Source organism: Xiphophorus hellerii, chromosome 22 (assembly GCF_003331165.1).
Source record: "Xiphophorus hellerii strain 12219 chromosome 22, Xiphophorus_hellerii-4.1, whole genome shotgun sequence".
Classification (NCBI taxonomy): Eukaryota; Metazoa; Chordata; class Actinopteri; order Cyprinodontiformes; family Poeciliidae; genus Xiphophorus; species Xiphophorus hellerii.
Genome location: NC_045693.1, coordinates 13,615,033 through 13,642,854, shown reverse-complemented (window position 1 = coordinate 13,642,854; position 27,822 = coordinate 13,615,033). Strand labels below are relative to the sequence as shown.

At 37.2% G+C, this 27,822-nt stretch overlaps 3 protein-coding genes across 5 annotated transcripts in view; all 3 read left to right on the top strand.

The window, feature by feature from the left end:
- Positions 1-7,077, top strand: part of LOC116713319 (leucine-rich repeat-containing protein 1) — a 30,172-nt gene extending 23,095 nt beyond the window's left edge. The window contains exons 12-14 of the mRNA XM_032553450.1: positions 859-1,022; positions 1,887-2,026; positions 5,732-7,077. Coding sequence (XP_032409341.1) covers positions 859-1,022; positions 1,887-2,026; positions 5,732-5,890 — 463 coding nt within the window. The 3' untranslated portion in view covers positions 5,891-7,077. The remainder of the gene's footprint in view (positions 1-858; positions 1,023-1,886; positions 2,027-5,731) is intronic.
- Positions 7,078-7,183: 106 nt separating this feature from the next.
- Positions 7,184-13,497, top strand: LOC116713320 (protein lap4-like). 2 transcript variants are annotated; one of them, XM_032553452.1, is made up of 7 exons: positions 7,184-7,963; positions 9,027-9,266; positions 9,441-9,530; positions 9,746-9,823; positions 10,096-10,353; positions 10,528-10,623; positions 11,926-13,497. In XM_032553452.1, exons 1-7 carry the CDS (start codon positions 7,847-7,849, stop codon positions 12,016-12,018), a joined length of 972 nt encoding a protein of 323 aa, XP_032409343.1. In that variant the 5' UTR covers positions 7,184-7,846; the 3' UTR covers positions 12,019-13,497. The 2 variants fall into 2 exon arrangements, with proteins under 2 accessions (XP_032409343.1, XP_032409342.1); XM_032553451.1 differs by lacking the exon at positions 11,926-13,497 and having other exon boundaries at positions 10,528-10,810.
- Positions 13,498-23,306: 9,809 nt separating this feature from the next.
- mlip (muscular LMNA-interacting protein) overlaps positions 23,307-27,822 on the top strand; it is a 30,842-nt gene continuing 26,326 nt past the window's right edge. For both annotated transcript variants that reach the window (XM_032553840.1, XM_032553839.1), the window contains exon 1: positions 23,307-23,456. The gene's annotated coding sequence lies outside the window, so the exon portion shown is untranslated. The remainder of the gene's footprint in view (positions 23,457-27,822) is intronic.

Genomic DNA, 27,822 nt, shown 5'->3' with positions numbered 1-27,822 from the left:
ACCAATTAAAAATTATTTTTATGACAGAAATTCTTATCTATTATGTAGTATATACATTCAACATGTGGTCAGGCTCATTTTGCATCAATTACTGTATTATTTTGGTGTGTCAGACGATCAACCTGCTGCTTTCCTGAAGTGGTACTGAAGCCCTTTTGCAGTTTAGGCCCAAGTCTTCCTGGAAACTAAAATCCTGACCTTTGTAAAACTTGTCAACAAAGGTGTGCTTGAAGTTACTCTAAGATCTCCTGGCAAACTTTCTCAAGTCTGGACTTAGAATTTGATAAAAAGTGGTGGACTAACACGAGCAGATGACACGTCTCCTCAAATCAACCCTGAACGTAGAAACTTCACCCTGGACCCCAAGCGATTTGGATGCTTTGCTTCTTTGCTCTCATTCCAGACTTGAGCTTCCAAAATAAGTGCAAATGCATCTTTGAGGATCGGTGCTGCCAAAAATGCTGCACTAGCAACATTTCATTGATATATCTGTGCATATCGGCTCTTGAAGCACTGACTCCACATGTGGTCAATATCTTGTTCTCCAACAGCTATAAGTCACACCTTTTTTATAGTTTTGTTATTTATAATCCAGTGTGATTTGTATATATTAATTTCCTCTTCTTGATGCATTTTTTTTAGCCTGATACGACTTATACTCCGAAGCGACTTGAATTTATATAATATAGTTTTCACGCTTTTAATTAAATTACTGAAAAACATTTTCATGTTACCTGTTCCTTATAATCCTCTTTCTTCTGTTAAGAATCTTTGTTGAATTTTAATTTGATTATCACTCCAGCAACAATAACCTCAAGATTATTGTTGGTTCTGTGGTTTCTTTTTCGTTCTGATTAGCCTGCCGTACTTGCCGATGTCACTGACCACGCTACATCTGAAGGCCCTGTGGTTGTCAGAAAACCAGTCCAAGCCGCTCCTCACTTTTCAGACGGATGAAGATCCTGACTCAGGAGAGAAGGTGCTCACCTGCGTTGTGCTGCCTCAGCAGCCTAGTGACTCAGGTACTTTATTTCTGTGAGAATCATGAATAAGTTTTAAGTCATGCATGTTATTAGAAGCAGAAACATTTTTCTGATGCCAATTTACCTCCTGTCTCAAATTACAATCCATTTTGATTACATTCAGAAGTGTTTCATCAGTTCTCGCCCAAATATTTACCGCCCTGCAGTTTTGATGATATTATCACATCATCTGCTTGGTGAACCGCTGTGGGTTCTGTGCTCTCTGGTCCTGCGATATCTGTCAACTACAAGGTCCTCTAAAGGATCGCTGAGCCTTTGATGGATCAGACTCTCTCTTGTCCCCTGGGGCCTACTTTGGCTGAGTTTTTCCAGAAATGTTGTGGACTGTGCAGCCAAAAGAGGCTTAACAGTGCCTGGCTGGCTGACATTGAACACTCACCCATATGACATTGGGATGTGAATACTGGCTGTAAAATCTCACCGATTCTTGTTTGTATATTATTTCAGATTTTTGCAAGTATTAATATTTTTTTTTTATCAGTATGTTGCTCAAAAACCTGCTTATTATGTGGCGCAGTGGCAGAGATGCAGGTATTAAAGAGACACAGTCAGCTGGGTGAGGCTGCGGTTGGGGGCAGGGGACCATGTTGCTGTGAGCCTTTGACTAAGCTGGGATTTGAAACTGTGATCTGGCAGTTTCAGTCTCTCTCTCTTATTAGCAGCCGGGTGTGTGACAGCTCTCATTTATTGAGCTGGGAGCGGATTGTGACAAGCATATCGACTGCTGAAATAACTTCCTTTAGTTTGCTATTGCTATTTTTAGATGTCATTTTTCTTTCTGTCAGAGCCTTACTAAGACAAAATATTTTGTTTCTTAAAAAAAAACAAAAAAAAACACTCCAGGTTATGACAACCTGGCCCGCTTTGGAGCTCTGGAGAGCCTTGTGAATGGGATGGCTGATGAGGCTTGGGACGGCAAAGCCATGAACAGAATCAGCTCCATTCACTTCCTGGATGATGGTGAGGACGACGACGACGACCCGGTAAGATCAAGGAACATAGACACAGAAACGCCTCAGCAAATTAGAAACTTGAAAAATGTATTTATTCCTGTAATTACATTCATAAAGTGATGCTTCTTCATCATAATGATTCTTGACACACACACATTTTCTTTTGTTTATAGGTGATTATCACTCACAGAATACACAAATGTTCTGCTCTGCACAATCAGTTGTCCAGCAGACAGTCACTAAGCCCCCTAAGAAAGATAATGGAAAGTTTAGTGGAAGGAAAAGGTTTTAGAAAAAATATCAAATACTGAAGCATTGAGATTAATGTGCAGCAAAACTTTTTTTAACTGTTAATGGGGAAATTGACAAAGTTAGGACTGTACCAATGCTAAATGCTTTGAGAACATACAGACACACCCAAAGAATGGTCTACCACAAAAGTTAGAAGTATTCTACCTGATTTAAGGAGAAAATGGACTGCAGTGCTGCACATTTGTCCAAAGTATACTTCTCAGATTGAGGTAAATTTTGCATTTGGGTTTGAAATCAAAGTTCCAGAGTCACTTAAAGAGTCTGAAGGAAAAGTGGAGAGGCAGAGAAAATAAGTTGCTTGAAATCCAGTGTGAGGTTTTCACAGGTAGGAATGATTTGTGGGTTGGTGGTGTTGGTCCACTGTGTTTCCTTAAGCCCATACTCAGCAGAGCCATCTCCTAGGACATTTTAGAGCACTCTATCCGTCTGTCTCCTACATAGCTTTATTGAGAAGCTGATTTTACTTCCCAGCACAGGACTTGAAAGCTGCCAAATGTATCAAAATGTGCTTTAATAATCATAATATTAGAGATCCATGGTGTCTATGAAAGTGACTTTGGCTTCCTTAGCGCCTCTGCAATGCCACAGGTTGATGACTTCCATGTCACCCAGCATTGATGCTGTAATATCTGCTTATTTGCAACAGGACATCATTTCTGTTCTAAAACCCTTTCTTTGCTGCTCTAATATGATAGAATTATCCGAGATTCAGCTGTATGCCAAATCTTCAACATTTACAGAAATGTTTCTAAAAGACATAATATGAAATATATACTTTAATTTCAGTCCTCTGTTTGAGGGATAAACAGCTTACAATGAGGAAGATGTTTAATCATTTCACAGCTCTTAAATGTATGTCCAAAAAAACACCCAGAAACTAAACATGGAACCTGATTTATTTTAAGTATAACTCATGAAGAATTATTACCTTTTGCATTAATAATTGAAACTAATGTGCAGATTTGAAAATACAAAAGGCCCCAACTAAACCACGCTAAGAGATACAGAGACCCGTCCTCCTTGTTTTTGCAAGTGATTTCCATTAAAACCCAGTTTTTTATGTGTCTTACCTGATGCAGCCCAGCAGCTCTTCTTCCTGTGTTTCACTGTGACGGATGTTGAAATACATGACGGTAGTCTCTGACAAGTCCTCATTTTTTTTAAAGTGAGCCTAATTAGGATAAGGAATGAACGTTCATTTGTTGGAGGTTTCAATCATTCATTTTCTCTAAGATAAGCCTGGATTTTGTGTTTTTGCTCTTTCAGCACACTCTAAATATAACCTAATGCACTCAGCATGACCTTACCGTACTTTCAAGCCACCTGGATTGTGTGTTTGAAAAAAACGAGACATTCTCACATGAGGTCAAACACGTGGATCTGCACAAATTGAAAACATTTATTTGGTTGGGGGAAACGACTTGGGCAGAAATAACAGTTTTTAACTAAACCCCCTCTTCCAAAGGTATTTCCATTTAGAACCCTTCCTATGAAATACATCTAATGGAAACAATTTAGAATATTCTTAAAGAGGATGACAGTATTGAGGAAGTTTTATTTAAAATCCATAACTTCCTGTTTCTCTGAGGTATACATATGACATCACAGTGTGTGTAATTTCCCTTTTCCACCTTTTTAAATAGGACAGTTTGCTCTAGGTTTATCTTACCAAAAGATACAGTGAGGAGAGAGCCATGTCTCCATAAGCAGACACGTCTCTGTCGTACAAAGTACAAGGAAAAAAAGTTTGTTTTTCCATCCTATCAACACATTCTACCAAAAATGTTGGAATGAAGACTAGAATGAATCAAAGTTCTAGTTATTATTAATCAAAGGCAGCTCTGAACATCTGGGTTGATTTAAAAGAACTCAGTTTCAGGATTTTTACACTTTTCTGGATATTTGTTCCTTCTTTCTGCAACAGCAACATTCCCTAAACCAGGCATGTCCAAAGTCCGGCCCGGGGGCCAATCATGGCTCGCGGTCAGATTTCATACGGCCCGTAGCTTCGGTCTTATAATGTATTATTTATGGCCCGCCTGCACTGTCAAACAGAATAAATAAATCATAAAACTTGAAACTGTAATTCCTCCTTTCACCAAATGGTGGCAGCACCACTTTAATACTATCAGTCTGCCTTCGTGCTGCGAACCCCTCTCCACTCATTTCTGCCATGGCCACTGCAAAGAAAACAAGTTAACAGTGAGGGCCGCCGCTTTCAAGAGAGATGGGAATTACAATACTTCTTCACTGAAAATCAAGGCAATTGTGCTTGTCTAATTTGTGAGACGGTTGCCTTGTTCAACGTAAAGAGACACTAGCAGACTAAACATGCTAACGCATACAACAAGCTAACAGGGAGTGACCGTGCTGAAAAAGTGAAGCAGCTCATGTTAATAGCTAAACATGGCAAACCTTTTACTGAAGATACTTTTATCAAAGACTGTGTTATGAAAATGGTGGAGAACATTTGCCCTGAGAAGAAGCAAGAATTTGCGAATGTTTGCCTGGCACGTAACAGTGTGGCACGGAGAGTTGAGGACATGAAATTGAGTATTTTGAACGATAACCGTCTGTCACTATCAACAGTGAAAAGCCAAAAGAACATTTATGCACTTGGATTTATGGCCCTTATTTTTATTAAACTCTTGAGTAAGATTTGGTTATTACTGTTGATGTTATGAACCTGTAGATGTGACACAAACTATTACTTTCTGAAAGATATTCTAAATGACAAGAGCAAAATTAACTTGTTTTAAGATTTAATTTTAACAGACAACTTTGCATTACTTATAACTCCTGTTTAAGATGTTCTTGAGGCAAAGATATTTTTAAACTCATGTAAATTTAAGGTATTTCATACAGTTTGTTCAATGTTATCTGACTCTCCAGATATGAAAGAAAAGCAGAATTTGTGTTTTTAGAGTTGTTCTCATCTGCCTGAGTGGCTTATATTTGGTTTTTTTGTCATTTGAAAGATAAAGATAATTGTGACAATGAAAATTGTTTTATAACAGAGTGTATTTGCATGAAACTTTTGTAGTTAAAAAATGTCCGAACAAACTATTGGTCCCCGGGCATCTTCACTTGATCAAATCTGGCCCTCTTTGCAAAAAGTTTGGACACCCCTGCCCTAAACATTTACCGTCCTACAACCTTTAGGTGCAACGTTGCTCCTCTGCACCTGAATCTGTTTTCTGAAGTTATAATCAGTGATTTTGTACAACACAATTAGTTGTTGACGTGGTCAATTTACAGGTTTGCATTGTAGCAGATTATGTAGCTACAATAAAAAAGAGAATATATTTAAGACTTTTTATGCTCGAAATAAGCAGTGACTCTATTTCTCTTATGTATTAGTATTCTGTGTTAAAAAATGTAAAGTTGCAACCGTAATTTGTCCAATCTGCATCCGTCTCACAGGGAACTCTGCTACGAAGGGCCACTCCTCACCCCGGCGAACTGAAAACCATGAAGAAAGCAGCCGAGAACCTCCGCAACGACCTGAACGCTGCCAAAGGCCTGGACTCCAACAAAAACGAGGTCAATAACGCTGCAGACGGAGTCACTACGTCCGTCTGACCTTTACCTCAGAAGTGTTTTTATTTGTATTTTTTTATCCTTCTGTGTCTCGCCATATCGTCCTGCACAACCTTGCAGCCCTGTGTTTGTTATTTTTATGTTTTCCCTAGCTTTTCTTTTACCCACAAGTCCTAGTTTGACCTTCCCCTTCGTTTGGTCATGCCATGCAGGAGCCTAAGACCTCCAACTCCAGTCCTGTGGAAAAATAAAACTGTACCTGGGCCGCCGTGCCTTCCTCTTTTTAGCAAAAATCCACGACAGAGAGATGCTTCTTTTTTGACAGTATATTTTTAAGATAAAATACTTTTTCAAAAGTGATTTTTAAAGGATTTTTAGGTAGTTGCACTATAAACCTCTTAAATGTGTGTTTTTTTTCCTTTTTATAAACACTGGGTCTTTCTACATTTTGGGGCAAACAAAAGCAGGAGTGTTTTTGGACATTCTTATCTAAAAATTGTTGTAAATGTCTTGTGAATATTGATACTTTTATACCTTTTGGCAGCTCAGATGTAAATAAATGTATAGCAAGTATCTTCTTAATCGGTTTAAGATTCCCGCTCTCTTTAACTTGGTACATCTTTATATGTTTTGCTTAAATCAAGGTAATGAACAAAACACTAATGTCTTATTTAATCCACTGGGTGATCTTATTTTTGGATGTTTATTAGATTCTTCAAATTGAAATTCAAGTACTGCACATCAAGTTTAAATTGCCATTTGCAGTGTTGTTACGCTGTAAGGATAATGTTCTATTTAAATGTGCTGTACCTTACTGTTTTGCATTGTTTTTTTAATAGATGCCAAAACAGATGTATTTGTACTTTTTAAATTTTGCCTCCTTTTAAGGAGTACTGTGTAGATGATTTATTAGACCTTTGGGAAGGTTAAGGGTTTTTTTTTAAGCTTAATGATCACTCTAAAATGTTATGGTTTCTCTCGGATGCACTTCTTATTGTTGCTTTCCTCCTTTTTTTTAAATGGTACTTGATAAACTGTTGTTTGGTTGTTAAATCAATGGCACAAAGTGAACCAGAGCAAAAAGTTTCAACAGTTTTCTTTTTCCTTTTTCTTTCTAATTATTCTCTGATAAAGCTGCACAGAACAGATCTCAGACTGGCTCTAAACCTTGAGATTTGCTGACGTTTTTTTTTAAACCACTGATCAATAAAAATGAGTGCAACACTAAATCCACGTTTGGTGTTCCTTCAGATTGCTTTTTGCTTTGAGGTGATGTGAGATTGACAGAGCGTAGCAAAATAAATGGCTCGACGGGTTCAAAATGACTCGAAAGACAATTGGCTGCTGAGGAGAATCGAACTGTCTTGTTTTGACGTAACGCATCAGATCCCAGATCTTTTTATTTTTCCTGTTGCGTCCGACTAGCTGAGCGTGATGTAGAGCAAGGGTGCTCAAGTCCAGTCCTCGAGAGCTACAGTCCTGCAGCTTTTAGATGCATCCTTACTCCAACAGACCAGGATCAGCTCTGAACAGACCTGGTAACGAGCCATTCATTTGATTCAGGTGTGTTGGAGCAGGGAAGCATCTAAAAGTTGCAGGATGGTAGCTCTGGAGGACTGGACTTGAGCACCCCTGATGTAGAGCATCTCCACCCTGCATGTGCTGCATGTTACTTCTGCTTTTGATGTTGTCTTTTCACATTCCAGGTTTAATCAAATGTATGTAGTTGGAGAGCAATTTTGCAGTTACATTCTGAATCTCACTTTTTCTTTTAACCCTCTGGAAATTAAGCAGATTTTGTGGATAAGGGAGCAGGATTTTAATGTAGCTCCTGCTTTTTGTCAAACAGGAGACTTTTTCCCTCCACATATCCACCAACATCTTCTTCTTCAGCAATAGCTGATTTCTTCTGATTATCTATAGGAGATTAAAAATCCTCACAGTGATGCGCCCCCCGGGACCGGCTCTCAAAGCTGGACAGTCTCGGACTTCAGCTGGATGAAGACCAAAGAGAGGCTGCAGGGGGGACCTCAGATGTTTGCTGTCAAGAATAATGTGTGTGCTCGCTGCTGTGAGCTGGAGAGGAGCAAAGAAAAAGCTGAACCAGCGGAGGAGGTCGGTTTCGGTGAAGTTATTTCACTTTCTGTGTAGATTCTGTTTTAGCTGGAGAAATAGGATTTGCTTTACTTTTTATTTTTACCTTGGGTTGCTCTAGGATGCCTGAGGGCCTTTCAATGACTGGTTCCCTCTGATTTCCTGTAATATGATAAAACACAGTTTGCACACTGCGGAGCAGCATACATTGTGATTAAAAGGAAGAAAAAAACAGAAGGCTTCCTATCATAATGATAAGCCTTTGTAAAATAAAATATAGCAAATTTGAAACAAATGGAAAAATTCTCTTTAAGAAGAAAGAAATATATTAGCTAGAGGAATCGTTTTCCCAAGGTTTGGATTCGGATTTAAAAATGAACATTTCTAGATCTGCTTAGGTCATCTTGAATACTAAATCTTTTCTATGCAGTCCAGTCCAAATACTATAATCATTATTAAGATGTAAGAAACATTTCTTGAAGAAAACCGACATTGAAAGTCAGTTGTTGCTTTCTATGAAAGTTTCATGAGTTCAGTAATTTCTAGTTGATCTAACAAATCCTGTAGACTGTGATCTCTCAGCAGCTCCAGTTGAAAGTGAATTCTCCTCTTTTTTCCTCTTTGAAACTTACTTCTGCTGAAATCAGTCTGTCTTTTCTTTTTTTAATCTGTAAAGACTGAAATTTGCTTGGCCTGTTGTAATTTTAATAAATATTCTGTTAACATGTTCTCCTACCTGAGCTCCTGATCTCTGCAGCTCCTCTGGAGTTACCTTGGGTCTAATGGCTGCCTCAATAGTTAACACTGAATCAGCACAGGCATTTCCTAAAACTAATTTTTCTGTCACATGAATCCCAATAAAATTCATTAAGGTTTGTAGTTGTAACCAGTCAAAATGTTCTCAAAAATTAGAAAACCTCTGAAAGACCTTCAGAAGTAAGAACTGTTGATCAAGAACACTTCAACCTTTTACAAGAATGTATTTGGAAGATATCTAAATGAAACAATAAATTATATGTTTGGAAATGTTTGCATGTTTTTCACCAGCGGACAGTGAACACAATAGTTTTTCTGTTATCACCAGAGCTGTGCAGGTCGCCTGTCCACAAGAGAAGCTGGGCCGTGCCTGTTTTGCCATCAGAGAAGTGAAGCACAAGAGGGCAAGAGTTTTTCAAATCCCAGAGCTCTTAATGCAGGGTCCGGTCTCCATGGAGACCCTGTCTGCAAGATAAAGACGTCATCAGTCACAGGCTTTCTGAGATCTTCTCCACTGAGCGAGACGAGTCTTCCTGCAGAATCATCCACCACTCAAGTGCCATTAAGAGTAAATTTGCTCTGCATCTTACATAAATGTCAAAACATCCCTCTGGCATTGCCAGAACCATATCGGGAGCGCCTGTCTGTGTATTTATAATCCATTTTCACCTCTTGTTAGTTATACAGAGCTGCTTGTATCATATAATCTAAGGTTTATTAGTGATGAAAGCATTTCTTTCAGTTGCAGATCAAAGTATCTGGCCAAAGTGGTCGTTTGGGGATCAGCATCGCTGGTGGAAAAGGTTCTCTGCCTTATAAAGATCAAGATGAAGTGAGTGGTGGAGTAGGAGAGCAAATATTTTGCCCAATCTGTTGCAATGTAGCTCATCAGTCATTCACTCAGCAGCTTAGTGGCTCTCTGAACGAATGTGATCTGAAGCATCTGCCTCTAGAATCTCAACAGCATTTACAAACTGACAATACTTTACATTTATTGTTAGCTCAATCTTTATCCAGGCCAATAGGTTTGCTTTTTTTTCCCTTCAGGGCATTTTTATTTCCAGAGTAGCTCAAGGAGGGCCATCCGAAAAGGCTGGGATCCATTTTGGAGACAGAGTACTTGAGGTAGAAAACAAACTTTAATTTCTTTTTGCTCTGGGAAAATATTGCATGGACAATCTGCTGTGCTATAAATCTTTGGTTTATCACTTCTCACCAGTGGGGGGCAGCACATGACCAACAGAGGATTCTCAGCTTGGATTTCTCTCAGTGGCAATGTGATTGACAAAAAAAGAAATACAGAAAGAATAAATCACCAGACATGTTATTTCCAGTCTTTGGGCTCCCTCTTCCATTCTCTGTTGCAGCCATTTCTAACTTGACCTCTGCCCTTCCAGGTCAACGGCGTCAGCATGCAGGGTGCAACCCACCACGAAGCAGTCGCTGCCCTCAGGAACGCCGGGTGCTGCATTAAGCTGAAGGTCCTCAGAGAAAGGCTGCCGCCCTCAGACAATTACGTCCCGACCGTGCCTCAGGATCCACTGAACCTGGCGGGTCGGCCGGTGTGCCAGATGAGCAAACCGTCCCAGCTGGAGGAGTCAGAAAAATGTTTGCCCAAGAAGATTGAGGCTGTTGTCTGCAATGGGAACAGTGCTGTGGGTGTCTTGACAAAATTTTCAGCATGAGCAGAAAAAAATCTTTTAAAATCTGACATTGTTTTGCAGCTCACAATCCCTACAGATACAGAACAGGACACTGTTAATATTTTCTCTTTCTTGTACAGCTGGTTCAGTTTTGTTGACACTGCAGACTTTTTTTATGTGTTTCAGTGTGATTTTGACAGTGATCTGAACAAAACCCTGTCTGAAATCGAAGCAGAGGAATTAAAATTGGACTCACTCAAAGAGATGAATCACATAATGTCCGTAAGTAGATTAATGATTATTTACAATTGGCTATTTATGCTGCCAGTATTTGCACCCCTTGATTTCTTTCACATTTTTCCTCTGGTTACATCCATAGATGTTTTTGACTTTTTTTAGATATTGTGTTAAACCACTACAAATTGTATAATTTTGAATCTGGATTAAAAAGATTTGTTAAAATCCAAAAGGAATGGTGTGCATTTCTGTTTTGGTTTGGTAATTTGATGTTCTGTTGAATCTTTAGGAATACATCTTTACCAGCTTTGTACGTTTTGAGAGTTACATTTTTGCCCATTTTTCTTTTCAAAATAGCATAAATTCAGTCAAATCCAACTGAGAGCCTTTATGAACAGGAAGTTTCAAGTCAAGGACTGACATTTGACTGGATAATTTTTTATTTTTTTCCCTCCCCTCCAGGGGGTCTTTTGTGGGCTCTAGTGTCCCTTATATGAAAGTAGGCTGACAGGAAAGGGGGGAAGACATGCGGCAAATATCGCCGGGTCCGAGAATCGAACCCGCAACGGCCACGTCGAGGACTCAAGGTCGCCAAACGTGGGTCGCGCTATCCCCTATGCCACAGCACACCCACTGGATAGTTCTAATGCATGCCGCCCAACTCCCAGTATGAGCGCTCTTCACATCGCCGAGAAGCTCTCATACTGGGAAAATCAATGTTACATTTAGCACCTGCAACTCTAAACTGAACAAATTAAAAGTGGTGTCTGCATATGGACAGTACAGCTTAAAACAATGTTCATAAGAGATTCTACAAGCAGAATTTTGGTAAGTTTGCAACTTTACAAGACTCTTTGTATTTTTGAGTAAAAGATTACACTGTGCTCCTTGAGATGTTAAGTGTTGGGATAACTCTAAAGGCTCCTACATGCTTCATCTGAAGCAGAGCAGTTGTGGGCCGTCCATTTTCTCACACACCTTTCAGGCGTAGATCACCTGGTTTTTACTATACATCTGTTTTCTAACTCGATCCATTTTGGAATAAATTACGCGTTTCACATGTTCCGTTGTAAAAACACTTTAACACCATGTTAGTATTTCCTCACCTTACAATGATGCTCAACTTGTGTTTGTCCATCATGCAAAATATAAAATATACCCTGATGTTTGTGGTTGTAACGTGTCACAATGTGGAAAATCTCAAGGGGTAGAAATATGTTGCAAGGCTCTATAGTTAACACATAACCTTCATTTCCCCCTTAAGCATGTAAAAACTAACCCTTAAATACATCACATCCCTGACAACTTGCTTTTTTCCCCCTCACTCTTTTTCTTTTCATCTTGCAGATCCCCCGGATTATACTCACTCACCCCTCTACCTCAGATGAAGATGTTGAGCTCTTGTCACAAATTCCCAGAAGACAGTGGCTTCGTGACTGACAAGCAGACCAATATGGGCACTCTGGATGTTATGATGGTGCTTTTTCCTCATTTGGAGCCCATTTCAGAGCTTTGTGGATGCAGTACAGGGACCACTGGTGGTTCCTTTTTTTTTCAGGGATATACATTGAAGCGTAGGAGTTTACATTTGCTCATCATGGGCTTGTTAACCATATTAATTTTAGGATTTTAAGGATTTACTTGAGATATTTTAAAACATGTGGACTGATGCAAAAATGTATATTTATAGCAGATTTTTTCTGATGCAGGTTCAATTATAATACATTCCAATTAATATTTAGATAAATGTTCCTCAACCAACACCCACTATGAAGCCTTTTTTTGTTTCCTGCCACGGTTAAGACTTTTATCCACTACATAAACTTATTGCTACCAGATAAACCCCAAAATAGATGCAATAAAGGTTATTTCTATTCTAACTGTGCCCAAATTTCAATGCTCTAGTTGATAAGTTGAGATTATGATAATGAATCTGGACATTGTGCTATTTCTGAATTAACCCCTCATTAATATTGACACAGAATCTTAGCATAGCACTGCCACCACCAGGCTAGGCAGCTAGCATGTGTAAAAGTATTAGCTTCATTCCACTTGCTATAATTTTTGTCATCTCTGCCAAAAAGCTTAATCTTTGGTCTTATTTGACCAAAATTTTCAAATAACAGAAGGAATGTGTCTATACAATTCAGCTTGTTTGTACAAATTTGATCCTGTGTTTAGGAGGGAATATTGGCAATAAATTTAAATACTTATTTTTTTAAAAAAAAATATTTAGTTTGCATGTTGTATCATTATTTAAAAACTTCATAGGATGCACCAAAAGCCTGAAAAAAGCTCCAAGTCCACCTAACACTCATGGTGATTTTTTAGCATACTTAAACTTAAGACCAACAGTGTTGCTACTGAGGATTATTGTAAAACCAGTGGAATGTATTTTCAGTGTCAACCATAATTGCTGCATTTAGAGTTAAATTTAAGTCTTTTGTAAACTGACGAAAACTTTTTTTTTTAATAGAGCCAATTTGTGAAAGTGAAAACACTTGTTTTGTTTGTCAAAACCATTAAGCAATGACTGATGTTTGCTATCTCTGTCACAGCGCTCTGCAAGATTTAGATACCTCACACTTACATACGTGTTTCTACCCTTGACAGTGTGAAGCCTTTGACTTTTTTTGGTCTGTGCTGAGATGAAATGACTCATTGTTAAACAGATTGCACAGCAGGAAATCTGGTCTCACTGAGGCACTATTTTATGTCTTCACATTAAAGATAAATGACGTCACATGAGAATAAACACAATGCAGAAGAAGATAATAAAACAGCTTTTTATTCACTTCTGAAGACAAGGATATGTAAATTGTAAATGTGGTTTATACTTAACTTTCCTGTATGTTACATATTTTATATTCTCACAGTAATAAAAGCAATTCTTTTTCTTAATAAACTGCAAACATCTGTTCCAGTTGTCGTTTTTGTCTTAAAGAGGCAGCAGAAGGCATTTCCAAAGTGATGTTTAGGCTGAAAACAAGAAAATCACTGCAGATCACTGACTATTATCCACAAGTTCTTGAACTACATATCAACCCCCTGTAGGTTTGCAATTGGTAAGATAAAAATGCTTCTTCCATGTGATGCTGTGCAACAACAGCTGTTGGGTGAAACTCCTCTGAGGACACAGTCTTGTTGGAAAGCTCTTGTATTGTCACAATCTAATTTAGAGTCAATTAATGGAAGGTCAGGCTCTCTCTGGGGAAATGTCTCAGGACGCCTTTCTGTAAGTCAGGGAGATGATTCAAGGGGGAGGAGCACAGCTTTTACGGGAAAATTAGTTTTCCATCAGGTGCCCTTATTCAAAATGTAATGCAGTCATGGCAAAGCGAAAGTCCTCCTTCTGCCATTTCTAGTTTTGCATAATAAATAATCTGGTATTCAACCAGAATGTACAATTATCTAGATATATTCCCAAGTGTGCAAAATCCCACATCTCAGTTTCCACCATGCCACTGTTATTGATAGTGATGTTTTATATTAGTTGTTTAATAAAACCTAATCTAATAGCTAACGTTGAATAAATTATGTAAGGTTTAATTTAGATCAAATGATCTCCAGATGTTTTTTTCACACCTGCAAAAATATGAATAAGAAATATCCCTAAAGTTACATAAGTACTGAACCTACTTACTAGAATATAGAATATATTGTTGGTGTTGATTACATCTTTAAATTTAAAGAAATTAGCCACCTTTATTGCTCAATGGGATTTTGACCCATTCTGCAGAATTGCAAGAATCAGAACCTCACACACAAACTCCTTAGCTCTCTTTGGTTCTGTGAGCTCCTTCTAGAACTTTTAGTCCTTTTCACTAATTTTCTATAGGACTCGGGTCAGGTGACTGACTGGGTCATAGCAGTCGTATTTTCTATCTTTGAAGGTAATTGAGAGTTTTCTGGGCAGTGTGTTTCAGCTAAATGTCTTTCTGAAACATCCATCCTTGTTTCATCTTCATCATCCTTGTTACTTGTGCCAGATTTATATCAGAAATGTCGCAGTACATTTGTCCATTCACCCATCCTTCAATTCCATCAGGACTGCCAGTACCCAATGCTTTTGCAGGCTTATCTAAATCTTGCTCAACAAACTTTAAACAAGTTTCAGCAGGCTCAGAAAAGAGCCACAATAGAAACTCTGTGCTGAAAAGTAAACTTCCCCACCGATGCACCATTTGTTTGATCCAAAAATATTTAGATAAATAAAATATTTTACTACTACAGGTTTAGCGATTTGTTATGTTGAACACATCAAGTAGTCAATTAGTTTTGCTTTTACTCTGCAGCCACAGGCAAATTACATCTTTCCTGAATGAATAAACCAATATCCATCAAATTTGTCCACAAATGGAAACTCTAAAAGTAGATTTTACTTTGCAAATAAAATGGGCAAACCTTTAAACATTTCTGAACTTCCACAACATAAGAAAACAATAATCTCTATCAATTAAAAAAAAACACAACCTACCCTTCACATTTCTATTATTAAAAGGATGAATAAAGTTTTTCACAAGGAAAAAAGACCACAAACAAGTATTTTTTATTCAACTTGTCTGGAGGACATTAAAGTTGAAATGGCTTAATTACATATTTAAAACTTTAGTCTATTAACACAGGGGGTACCAGGTGCTGCAGTCCAAATTGTAGTCTCTCCTTCGGCACCAAAACGGAATGAGGAACATTGGGATGAACATATTGCTATTATAAGAAGCGTATTGCTGTCACTTAAGAATATAAGGTTTTGAGCACCTTCCTGTTGCAACATAGCAATTATACTGTGGAAAAGTGATGATATATTTTATAAACTTAAGAATTAGATTGTGTAAATGTGATAACTTCATCCACCATCATCCAGATGGTGGCGGTGCAAACTAAAGAAGGCATAATGACGAGTTTACAGGAAGTGGTCAAGTTTTACTTCATGCTTGGTGTAAGACATGGAGAGATACTGATATCCCTTTTAAATACTTTTTTACAGCACTGTATAAAATAATTATTTCTTATCAATCAGTATTTGAGTATATTGGATAACATAATTTTTCTGTGTTTATTAATTTTGCATTGATCAGATAAACAGGAAGAGGACAACTGTGCTCAAACCAAGGTGCAGTGACTAAGTGACTAAGGAGACATGTCTAAATATTAACTTTAAATTCAACAGAACTGTTTACTGACAGACCCTACATAAGAGAACAGGATTGGCTTAGGTTGAGAGACTACAAAGGAGAGATGTTTTTTGGGAAATATGTGGAAAGTGTAATTGGAAATGACAGAAAAGGCCCTGGGGATCCTCTCTTGCACTCTCCTTTTGGCAAACATTTCAAAAAGAGGTATGGTTACACACTTCTCACACCTCTTCAATGCCAGAGAAACTTGAAAGAAGTCTCTGGAGAGATGAGTGGAACCTCTACAGAGTCTTTTTTTAACCCCAAAGAGCCTAAATGTGGACTAAGGATGAATGACTGAAAATTAGGAATTATGAAAAGATGGAAGCTGCAACAAAGACATTTTTGCTATTAATCTTATTTTGAAGTCAAGCCACAGGCCAGTTAAGGTGACAAGCAAAAGATAAACAAGAAGAGCTTTGACAAATGGGAAGGTATTCACTGTAAGAAGTTTAAAGTGTATGAAATCTGGCTAACTTTAACGTAATATTAATCTACTCTATCTGTGAGTGGAAGTGCTTTTGCTCAAAGGGCCAAAACACAGGCAATCCATGTAACTTGGATAATAAGGCAACAAAATGACTTTGAGGAAAATCTATAAAGCATAAATGCGCAAAGAGAGAAAGAACTTGGATACAAAGACCCTTTGAAGAATGAAATCAGATCCATAAAAGCTATTAAATAACTTAACAATAGCCCTTCATCTGAACAAAAAAGAAAACAATAACTCAAAATGTCTATTTAAAAAGATTTTATTGTACAGTACTGCTTCTTTCAGAGTGTCTATTTTCTTTTCTTCATCTCTGTAGACATCAAACTTCAAACTGGAATACTAACATTATTATGTTGTACTGGTGCAGAAGAGGTTTTTTTAAGCTTCTAATAAAAATAACAAAGAATGTCAACAAATGCCGCTTTATAGTTCTAACAAATGATGAGTTGCAACTGTATTTTCAAAAATAAAACCTTTCATGAACACCAAAGTAGTTTGTACAGTTATTAATTTGTTTGCAACCAACATATACATTCATTTTGACGATTCACATTTTTAAGATTTATGAGACTAAACTCAGGTATCTTCAGAGACAACAGAAGGGAAACAAACTTCTTATGAATGCTTTGTAACTTCTATCATTGAATAAACAAATACCTAAAACCTATAAACTTGTTTTTAAATGCAATCTTGATGCATGAAGTCCTCTTTCTGTCATTTTGATGCCCCTGTCCACCATCAGTCAGTAGGCCAACAGATGGATCAGACTTAAAAAACTGGAGTTGTGTTTACCACAGTGGCTTTAGAAAATTAAACAAAATTTTATCTAATCATAGTGGGCATTGACTGTTTTCATGAAAGTTCTTCTCCCCAATTCTCTAGAGTACTTCAGAGCAGTGACAGTGAAAGTAGCAGGAAACAAATCGCAACATTTTTTGTTCAAAATGGGAGTTATTCTATTTTTACTGTGGATAGTAAAACATTTTCCAAACCAAAAAAATTCTCTTAGATCTTAATCAACTCATGCAACTACCAGTATATCAGGTTCTTAGAAGGTCAGATTTAAACTCCTACATCCTAAAGATTACATTTCTATCACAACATAAATTTACATCTAAATCTGTAAAAAAGCAGCACAGGCATTTAAAGTTTTTGCCTGAGCTTTCGATTGCAGATTGGCAGTTTGTGTTTGTTGGCAGAATTTACAAACGGAAAGATGAATAGCAGGGTGTGCATTGATGAATTCAGGGATGATGAAGGAAGTAATTTTGCACAATTCAGGAAGTTAAAAGCTTCAGTGTAGAAAGAGAGGAGGGAATTATCAGTGAATAATTCACAGTCTTAATACCTTGAGATGGTAGCAGGTGAGTGTGAGCGGGGGCCACTATTGTGACCAAAGTGTAAAGATTATTGACATTAGGAAACACATTTGAGACTAAAGGGCAGGAGCTGTGGGGAAGATGAAAGAAAGAAGATGGCGAGAAAAAAAGAGACACAATGTGGGCTAAAATTGGACCAAAGTAAAAGGATGCTGCATTCATTTTCAAGAAATTCAGTTTATTTTTTTTGTTCAGCAGGAACATTTGTGAATCAAAGAGACAGAAATAGACAATTAATCTTATGTCAGGCTGAATTCTGCATACATTAATGACACATTGCATGATGGAGGGTTTTTCTAATTTTCAAGGGAAATCAATGCTTCTAGAGCTGTGTTTCTGTTACTCATGTGTACTCCCCTAGGCTCAAAACATGATGACAGCTTTCCACTTGATTCAATATTTGGTTGACTGTTAGTTGTTGATTTTCGACTGTTTTCTAATTAATCTTATTGTGTCGCATTCTTCTGTTTTTATGTGTCTTAGCAAAAACATTTCCTGCCTTGTTTCGTTGCATCAAAGCCCTTTCAGAACCACAGAAGTAATGCAATCTCCTATCTTTAATCATTAATTAAACCAGCATCACTCTTCTTCTGTATACCAGCATAATCTCTACTCTCTCTTGCATCTTGTTAACATGAAAAACAACCCCCTCTATGCATAAACAGAATACACCAGCACACCAACAAGTAATATCGTGTTGCACTCTTTCTGCCAATGATGTAAAGTGTAAATTAGTGTGCCAGGCACACAGGGCACTGTTACAAGTGGTCCACATAGTGCAGCAGGAATAATTGATGGAAAACCAAAAAATACACTCTAAGCCTGCATGGCGTTTTATTCCAAACTGTTTTTTGTAGATCCAGGTTTGCTCAGAATACACTTTGAAGCACAAGCAAACAAAATGTCCTGTCTATCTGTCTGTCTGTCAAATACAAACCTGAGGAAACCAGGAGTATACATACACTGAAGAAAGAAAAAAAAAAACACTGTCTGAAAGTAAATCTGAGTCAAATCAATCACTTTTTTTAGGTTTGTTAAAATTACCAAGATTATTTCTATTTGCTAAATGCCACAATACTGAAAGAACTTAAAGAATATGTTAGATTTATTGTAGAAGTTTACATACATTTCCTCAGTATTTGGCAAGATTCCCTTTAGAAGTAAAGGCTTCATCCTCGGTGACCTTTCAGTTCATGTCAGTAGAGGACATGTTTCATTGTGGATACTGATAACAACAGTCTTACTTCAGCACCACCTAAAATCTTTGACATAAGTTCTTTCACTTTTGTTCTGGGGTCAATCTACACATTTCAAACCAAAACATGCTCCGCTCTGGGATGCAGAACCCTTCTTCTTCCTGAGCCTCTTTCTTCATGTCAAATCAGAAAGCAGTGTTTCGGGTGTGGACTTAAAATAAATCCACACTTGTGCCTCCAATTTACTCAAATGTGTCTGTCTGTCTGCCTATCTATAATAAATGATGTTAGCCAGAGAAAATACTAAATTTACAAGGAAACACAAAGAGCAATGGAGGGTCATGTAATCTGATGAGTCCAGATTTATCCTCTTCCAGAGTGATGGGCACATCAGGACAAGAAGAGAGGCAATTAAATTGATATATCCATCATGCATAGTCATCTTGGGCTGCTGTCATTAGTCTGCTCCAAGTTCAGCAACATTATGTGTCTAAAGAATGAGGTCAGCTGGCTGCCTGAATGTACTGAATATATTGTGATTTTTTTCCTTTCCTGATTGCACAGAAAGTAAAAATCCATAACACATCAATATTTTCTTTCTTGGAGTTTTGGCATGCAGCTTTGAGTCCGTTCCGTGCCAGAGAGCATGGAGCTCAAACAAGAGTTCAGTATGAGTTGGATCAACTAGTAGAGACGCTTCCAGCACATCGCCACCTCTGCTCTGTACTTGGCTCCTCTTGCTAGCTAATCCACAAGGTGGCAATTAGCTGACAACTTAGCTCCTTTTCAAGTGTTGTAAGAACGCATATCCACCGACTCAATTGCAAACCCATTAAACAGCATCAATTTCAGGTTGCTCTAAAGCCAAGATGTTTGACATATGGAAAACATACTTGGTTTGGATTGGACGGAATGTTCTTGCACTTCTATTATATGACTATTTTTATTACTAGAGCAGTAGAGCCGCTAAGCAGATCATTTTCCTGGCGACTCCAAAAAGGTCACTTACTTCAAACTAAAACTAGGCATGTAAACACAAACAAAAACCTCTGCCAGTTCCCTGACCTGAGGAAAGACACAGATGGTGTCTCGTATAACAGTGACCTACAAAGCTTAGGAGCCAAGCTTGATGCTGCTCTAAGGCCACTACTGCTTTTTACCTCCTGGGGTAGCTCCAGACCTGAACAGAGTCCAGCCCCTGGTCATGAGACTGGTTAGGACTCTGGCATTAAACCAAGGTGAACTTAATTATACTGAGTTGACGTCTCCCATATTTTACATTTCATACAATCTCAGTCAGTATTATGCACATGGGTTTAAATCAATTCAAATATATTTTTGCTAAACAGAAACTTAAAATGAGAACTTTTCATTCTGACAACTTGGAATTGGCATATTTTATCATAACTTGATGCTGTAAATGTTTTACAGAGGTTATTTGGCAAAACTTGCCCATTTTAATGCAGAAATGAGCTTTTCCCTTCGTGACTTGATCAGGCTGTCTGCTGATTAAACCATTTGATCGGGCTGCTGCACATGCAACACTTCCTCTGTGAGCTGCTGTTAACAAAATATATGCCTTAACCCCAGTCATTAGATTATTCTGCCAACATGCTGAAAAGTGTGTGTAATGACCGTTAAAATGCCAGGATTAGTCCTTTTAAAGATTGTCAATAAATATTGTGACATTTATTTTTTACATTACAACTGAAAACTGAACAAATGTTTGAAACCACTGTGGTAAATGTGTCCACACCATTAAGCTTATACTTTGTTGAATTACTGTTTGATCTAAATTTTAGCATCCAGTCTTTAATTTGGAGTCTATTAGAATGCCAGATCTTAACTAGCCAACATTCTGCCTTGAAACATGTTTGAGGTTGAGAGAACAGCTCTTGTTCGCCGCCCTCCTCAACGCACCCCTATACAGGGTTTCTGTCACGTTTAGTTCTGGACTTTGAACAACACAATTTTCTTTCCATGAAGTCGTTCTGATGTTGATTTCAAAGCCTTTTTGGACTCTCTGTGATCAGATACAATGAAATCTTTCTTCATCTTCAAGTTTCTATCACAGATCGCTGCGCTGCTCTTGACAGGCGAGCAAAACAGAAGTTTTTCATCTCTTGGGATTCATTAACTAAAAAAACTATTTTTCCTCTTTGTCTGCAGGAAAATGTAATGAACCTCCATCCTAAAAACTAAAAACTAGCTGGACATTTGAATTATAAGTAGATTTATTGACTTAGAGTTACTTAAAAAAAACTTCGAGGTTTATTTTTACACATATTAGTAATTATAATGCTTCTTTTTGGAGTGTAGTTGTTTGATTTTTAATTGCTAAAACATTTTTGACTTTTATAATCAAAGGACATGAGGAATATTTACATATGACAGGAGGAAGCCGGACTTGCAACCTTCTGACAAACATTTAGCAACAGTCACCTTCATCGTACATCAAAATTCAAATCAAAGTTGCATGAAAAGTCATATTTTTGTCTCATATTCTATCTTTACTTTTCCTTTGGGTTTCCTTCCCTGTCTTCCTGTCACTGCAGGTCTGGTTAGATGATAGAGAATACTCTACATAACATGCTTTGTTACTACGTCTTGCCTCAGGTAAATAGTCAGTTTGGGTTCCACTGATCTACACTTCATATGGCTATTTTCTTATTAATATGCAACACCAAAAGTGGCTTAAATGCAAACAGGTGGCAGCACAGGACCATGCTTTAAGTCATTGTAGTTTCCTCTGTGGATAGCCAGGGGCAAAGAGCCAGCAGGAAGAAAAACAGACAAGAGCAGCTGTGACAGAAATGAAGACGGTAGTAAGAAGGATTAGAACAGAGGTCTGCTTTCTCTCACTGATAACGGAGATACACGAACAAACAACCAAGCAATAGAATTAGACTCATGCTGTCAGAGAGCTTATTATTGGAAACCACCATATCAGTCACAGCAGACTGCTGAATAGTTTGGATTTGGATCACATCGACGCAAACAGAATATTTGATACTGTTTAAACAGATGTGCAAATACAGAAGTGCATTTAACACTTCTTCTTTAACAATACTCAAACTTCAGAAATTCTTTAGTCTATATAAGTTTATTTTGTGTGACTTGTTCATTAAGCTGTCATAAGTGTTAATATCACTCACTATTTTCTTAATTTATTTACTGCTAATTTAAAATAATTTCCTAAATAATTTTTTTTTAATAAGGTAGTTGGCTCAATTAAAGGAGAAAGAAAGAGGCTTGTTGTGTATTTTTCTGAAATAAGGTGCATCTGTGGTTAGAACAGTTAAAAACTGAGATTCACGTATCATCTGACACTAAATCAGAATAAATATTTCCTGTTTCAGGTTAGAAATGCTATTAATATTATAATATTGTTACATTAATTCTCTTCTGGGGTCTTTCTGCATGGAGCTTGCATGTTCTCCCTGAGTATGCATGTATCCTCTCTGGCTTCCTCCTTTCTCCTTGATTAATATTCATTCAGGCAATTTTTAAAAGCCTAAATGATGATGTCATGCTTTTTTTTTAAGACACTACAACTTCAAAACACACATTGCAGTGTACAAATGCACTCTGAGAAAAGCATGTTTGTTTTTGGAGACAAGTCATTTGGTTGGATGCAATTGAGATTGAAGTGTTTGTCAAAAATGACCTGCATCACATTTGGAGGGAAGAGGCAAGTGTGGTGTTTTGCTGCAGGCGAGCCAGGTGCACTTGGAGTGAGTTCGTAATTAAGTCAGCTCAGGTATTTTCAAATATCACAGAATCACGGCTTCAAAAGATCTTCACTGTGAGGTTCACAAATAGGTCTTTCAGATAACCTCATAAAAACCGGTGACCCGTTATTAAAAAATATTATCCTTCCAGATGAGACCAAGACTTCATGCATTGAAACCTGCCAGGGGAAACATCCATCTATCAGTTTAATGCTTGTGGAGATTTCATTGTTCACAGTCGAACAGTTCCTCGGCCCTTCGATGCGACTTCAACATGTCTCGTCATCTGTGTGGGGATCTGAGGGAACCTGAAAGACATTTTGAACACATGTGTTTTCCAAATTAGTTACAAAGAAGCTTCATATACTGCAGTCCATTTTTTTGGAGTGGTCATAGTAAAGCTCTGATCTTATAGAAAATTCATGGACAAAGCTAAAAGGTTTTTGGGACAAGCTGGAAGGACAGCCCAAATGTTTGAAATATATGTAAACTTTGCAATTTTTGAAGACAAACAAACAAAAAGTTCATTATTCTGATGTGTTTTTATAAAGTGTTCACAAATATGTGTTTTCAAATGGGTGGTAAAAAAAACAACTCATGTTATTCATAAAGGAAAATAAATGAGCTACTGTGGAGCTGTCAGTTTGTCCTGGCATGTTGCACATTGTTTCTGCTTCCCAGCATACAGACTGGTGTCTGCAGGCTATTTGTGGATATAAGGCATCTATAAAAGGAAATCTGTTGGACAACACAGGCCGACACTATTGCTCTTTCAGATAGGAGCTGAACAGTGGGCACCTTACTTTGATGGGATGTGAAGCTTTGTTTGGGAACCCGAGGCTGTTGCAAAACCCTTTAAATGAAGAAGATCCAGAGCAGAACAGTTGAATAAGAATGTGGGAAAGGTAAGAAGGTTTTAAACTATATAATTTCATAGATGCTCATTTGAAAACATGTAAAGTAACCATCCTCTCGGGTGTTTTCTGTTGAATGATCTCAGCTAACTGCTTTGGTTCTTTGTTGATCTTTGGAAACGTAAGGTCTATAACAGTATTTTACCCTAAAGTCAAATAGAGCTGGAACATGAAACAAGCTAATTAGGTTATTTTACGTTACAACACCGTTCAATGCTACCTTCTCACGTTACCACCTACTAACCATTACCGCCCCGCAGGCTTACACACATAAACAAATGGACAACATAGTGACAGACACTGTCACTTGATACTTAACTTGGCTTTCCGCCTGGACTGAAGCGGAAAATCACTTCAGATACATTTAGAAAGTCAGAGTTACTCTTATAAATCAATTTAATGTCAGAATTACATTATAAACAAAGTAAAATTATTAGCACGTACCTAATATTTATACATTTCTAAATTATATTTGTTTATTCTGTGCCACTTATTATTGGAAAACTACAACTGAAAATTCTACTGACTGAAATATGTACAGTACATATAATTTTTCACTTAGCCAATTCTTGTGTAAGATGCATATTATGATCTCAGTATATGTTTGTAGTCCATTTTTAGCACCCTGTGGGCTCAGTAGCAGCTGTTGGGTGTCTAAATTTACACCCACTTTCCCGTCTGACAGGAGGGGCTGTGAGTTTGTCTGTAATTAAACTCTTTACTTTGCAACACGCCCAACAGTTCATGCATACATCAACCATCTTGATATACACATGCTAAGGTCATTGGAGCACCTCAGTCACATGCCTGAACTTTAATTATGGTAATGATATAAGCATTCATGAACAAATGTGGATGTTAGCAGGAGGACAATGCTAAACGTCTCAAAACCATTACAAAAAACGTCATTAGACAAAAGAAAAACAGCAGGGAAACTTTTACATTTTTTAATAGCCTTTCTTTCTTTAGTTTCATTAAGGTTCATTTGTCACTTTCTGGAAGGTCACAGTTAATGTGAGTGGCCGTCAAAACCCACACGCAGGGGTGCGGGTTCTCCAGGAAGTGATTTAGTGGCTCTTACGCTGGGCTAGCATGCCAGCAGCAATAACTGGGCACACACACACGGTGACGACACGCAACAGATTGAACCAGGACCAGAACTAAAATGTGACCTATGAGGACGGTATGATCTCGGCAGCCCTGACAGCGATTAGTTTACAGGAGGGCTTCTCTGGCCAAGCAGGAAACACATGCTCAGTCTGTCACAGGGTAAACTTACTCCACTGAGATGATGAGCAAACAAAGGGTTTGCAATGACATAACCATATAAAAGAGGATTGTAAAACAGCATGCAACCATTTTAACTAAAAGTTGCTTTACATTTTTAACTAAAAAGAGAACTATATGTCACTGAAGGTTTCACTGCACTGATTGCCTTTACTAAACTCATATATAAATACATTAATTGCAGACGTCAGCGCGGCAGGTGCAAAGAGCCCATAGGTTGAAGTTTATGCTGAGCATCAGAATGGAGGAGGGGTGGTGGGAATAAATGTGGGTCTAGCATGGTTGTTGGTGCCAGACGTGCTGGTCTGAAACTGGTGATCTGCAGTGATTTTAATGAGGAAACATATTTTAGCATTACAGGGAATGGTCTAAGAAGCAGATGTGTCAGTGAGCATCTAAAAATACTTTGATGATGTCAAAGGGCAAATGGCCAGAGTGTTTAAAAATGCTAGAAAGCCAATAACATCTTATTACTCTAAAAGCATAGCCAACATTGAAGCAGTTGGGATGCTGCTCCTGTGGGAAAAAAGGGATGTTGAGGCTAAATTTAAAAAGTGAAAATGAAAAAAAAAAAAAATCAATAATTGTATAATATTTCAAAAATACTGTTGGTATCATGGCTGTTTTATTTATTTTTTGCCACAGAACCTTTTTAAAGTTTCAGCAAATTTGTCACAGCAAATTTAACCAGTGAATAAGAAATTAATTTAATTTATTCCAATCATAGTGTTGCACAAGGGAATTATGTTAGAGATCAAAGTAATGAATAGTTACTGCAATGATGATTTTTTAATAAGATGGTTTTCAATAATTTATTGAGTGACATTAGGTATAAATACGTCATATTAGATCTGGTAGATTAAGTCATAGTTGAAAAACAGTTGCAAGATATCAATTTAATTATGTTTTTGTGTAACTTACACACAAGGCAAATATGGAAAAGCGAATTCCTTTGATTATAATTGACTTCCTATTAATAGATGTCATTGCTTACTTTGCTTCCTTTTTTTTTTAGCCCATACAGGCTGAAATTAATTTGTGGCATTTTAAATAGAATAATGTTTCCACACTGCAAAAAGGCCCCTTTCATAAACAAGAAAAAAAAGTACAAAAATAGGGTATAATTTTCTTAAAATAAGAAAAATGATCTGCCAACAGAACAAGAAAATGTATCTTGTCAAGATTTTCCAAAACAAGAAAAAATATCTAACCAGTGTGAACCTACAAGTATCTTAAAATTAGTGTATTTTTAATTAAAACAAGCCAATTTTACTTATACAAGTAAGATATATTATCTTATTTTAAGAAAATATTTTCTCAAGTAAAGAAAATGTTACTTGACATTGAATTTCTTGAAACCAGCATAAGGCATTCTGTTACATACTCCTCCCTATAAATTAGATGGGTATAACATAAATTATTAGACAACTACTACTGAACATATAATGTATTTACACATGCAATAGTGTTGTCATAAACCTGACTACATGTTCATACACTGCAAGTCCTAACATCCAAAATGCTTAAACAGGTTTTCATAATATGTCAAGCATATTTATACACATTTCCATTAGACTTTTTTCTAAATCTGTCCTGAATTGTTATGATTCAAGCAATGAACCAAAGCGACTGAGAAACACTAATATTTCTGTTAGTCTTGCCACAATTATGCTGCTTTTATTTTACTTTCTGCTCTGAAGTGACAGAAATGATTCCCAGTTAGTTCACTACTTTTGTCTTTTGTATATATTTGCCTAAGTTCCCTGTCTGTTTAAGTTTGGCTTTATTTTTTAATAAAAAGAAAATACATTGCACTATTTCCATTGATTTTGGCTCTGATCTCTGTTTGGGTCAGAGATCCAAATAGATTACTTTAATACAATTAAAGCAATCAGAGAACATGGACACCTAATCAAATGACAATAGCTACAAATGCACCCTGTCACACAATCACTTTTTCTTGCAGTTGAATATGAGTAGATTAACAAAAAGTTATTTTAATTCATTAGTTAAAATATTTTAAATCTGAAATATTTCCAAGATGTGTGTAAACAAAAGATATATCTTTTTTGTACGTAAACCATTGAGTACAAAAACAATGGGCAAACCTAGGCAGGCAACTATTCCCCCACCTTAAGAAATCTGTTTGATCTTCTGGAATCATTTTCTTCAACATTTTCTCTCCTCACATTGGTTCTTTATTCTCTTTTGACACAAACAATCAAGAAAAAAATGTGCAAGAAAAGGAGACATGTACTTCGGAGTTTTTCTCACCACTCAAAGTGTGAAAGAAAGCATTTTACAAAGTTAAAGTCGGATTGTAGAGTTTTTTTTCCCATACACTACAGTTATGTTGCTAACAGTATTAATTTGTGAATTGGAAGGAATCCAAAATGGAAGCCAAACATGTTATATTCTTCCAGTTTGGTTCTAATAAACTGAACTGAGCCAATGCCATGGAAAGTTTTAGTATTGTGGTATATACTCTAAATATACAGTCTAAAGGTAGACTCTCTAAATATAAAAGAGCAACATTTGTCTGTTGTTGTTAGTAGTCATTGAGTCACACAATCTTTGTAATCTTTGCATTGCCATGTGCCACATTCTCAAGCTCTGAGACCATAAAACCTGTCCTATCTACAATGTTTCTTCACTTGGTGGCACTTAAAGCACTTGACTATAAAAGCAAAGGAAAACTGAGAGGTCAGAGAAACAGGTCAGCTGTTCTGACAGTGCAGGCCAAATGTTATTGAAAATGGAGAAGGGGTCCTTTTACTGTCAGTTTAAAATCTGACATAAGTTTTTCATTTTTTTGGAATACCTGATACAAGGTAGGATAAACAATGTGACTGTCTTTGATAACGAGCTTCAATTGAGGCGTTTGAATAAAAAAAAAAGAGACAAAAAAGTCAAATGCACCACCGAGACAACAGAGCTAAAAGCCCAACTTCAAAAGGACACATGAAATAAAAAGAACAATAAAACAAAAACTTATTGAAATTACTGTCATAGCAAGCGTGGGTGGACTTTCAACATAACACTATCATTTAGAAATTTGGGGAACAACAAA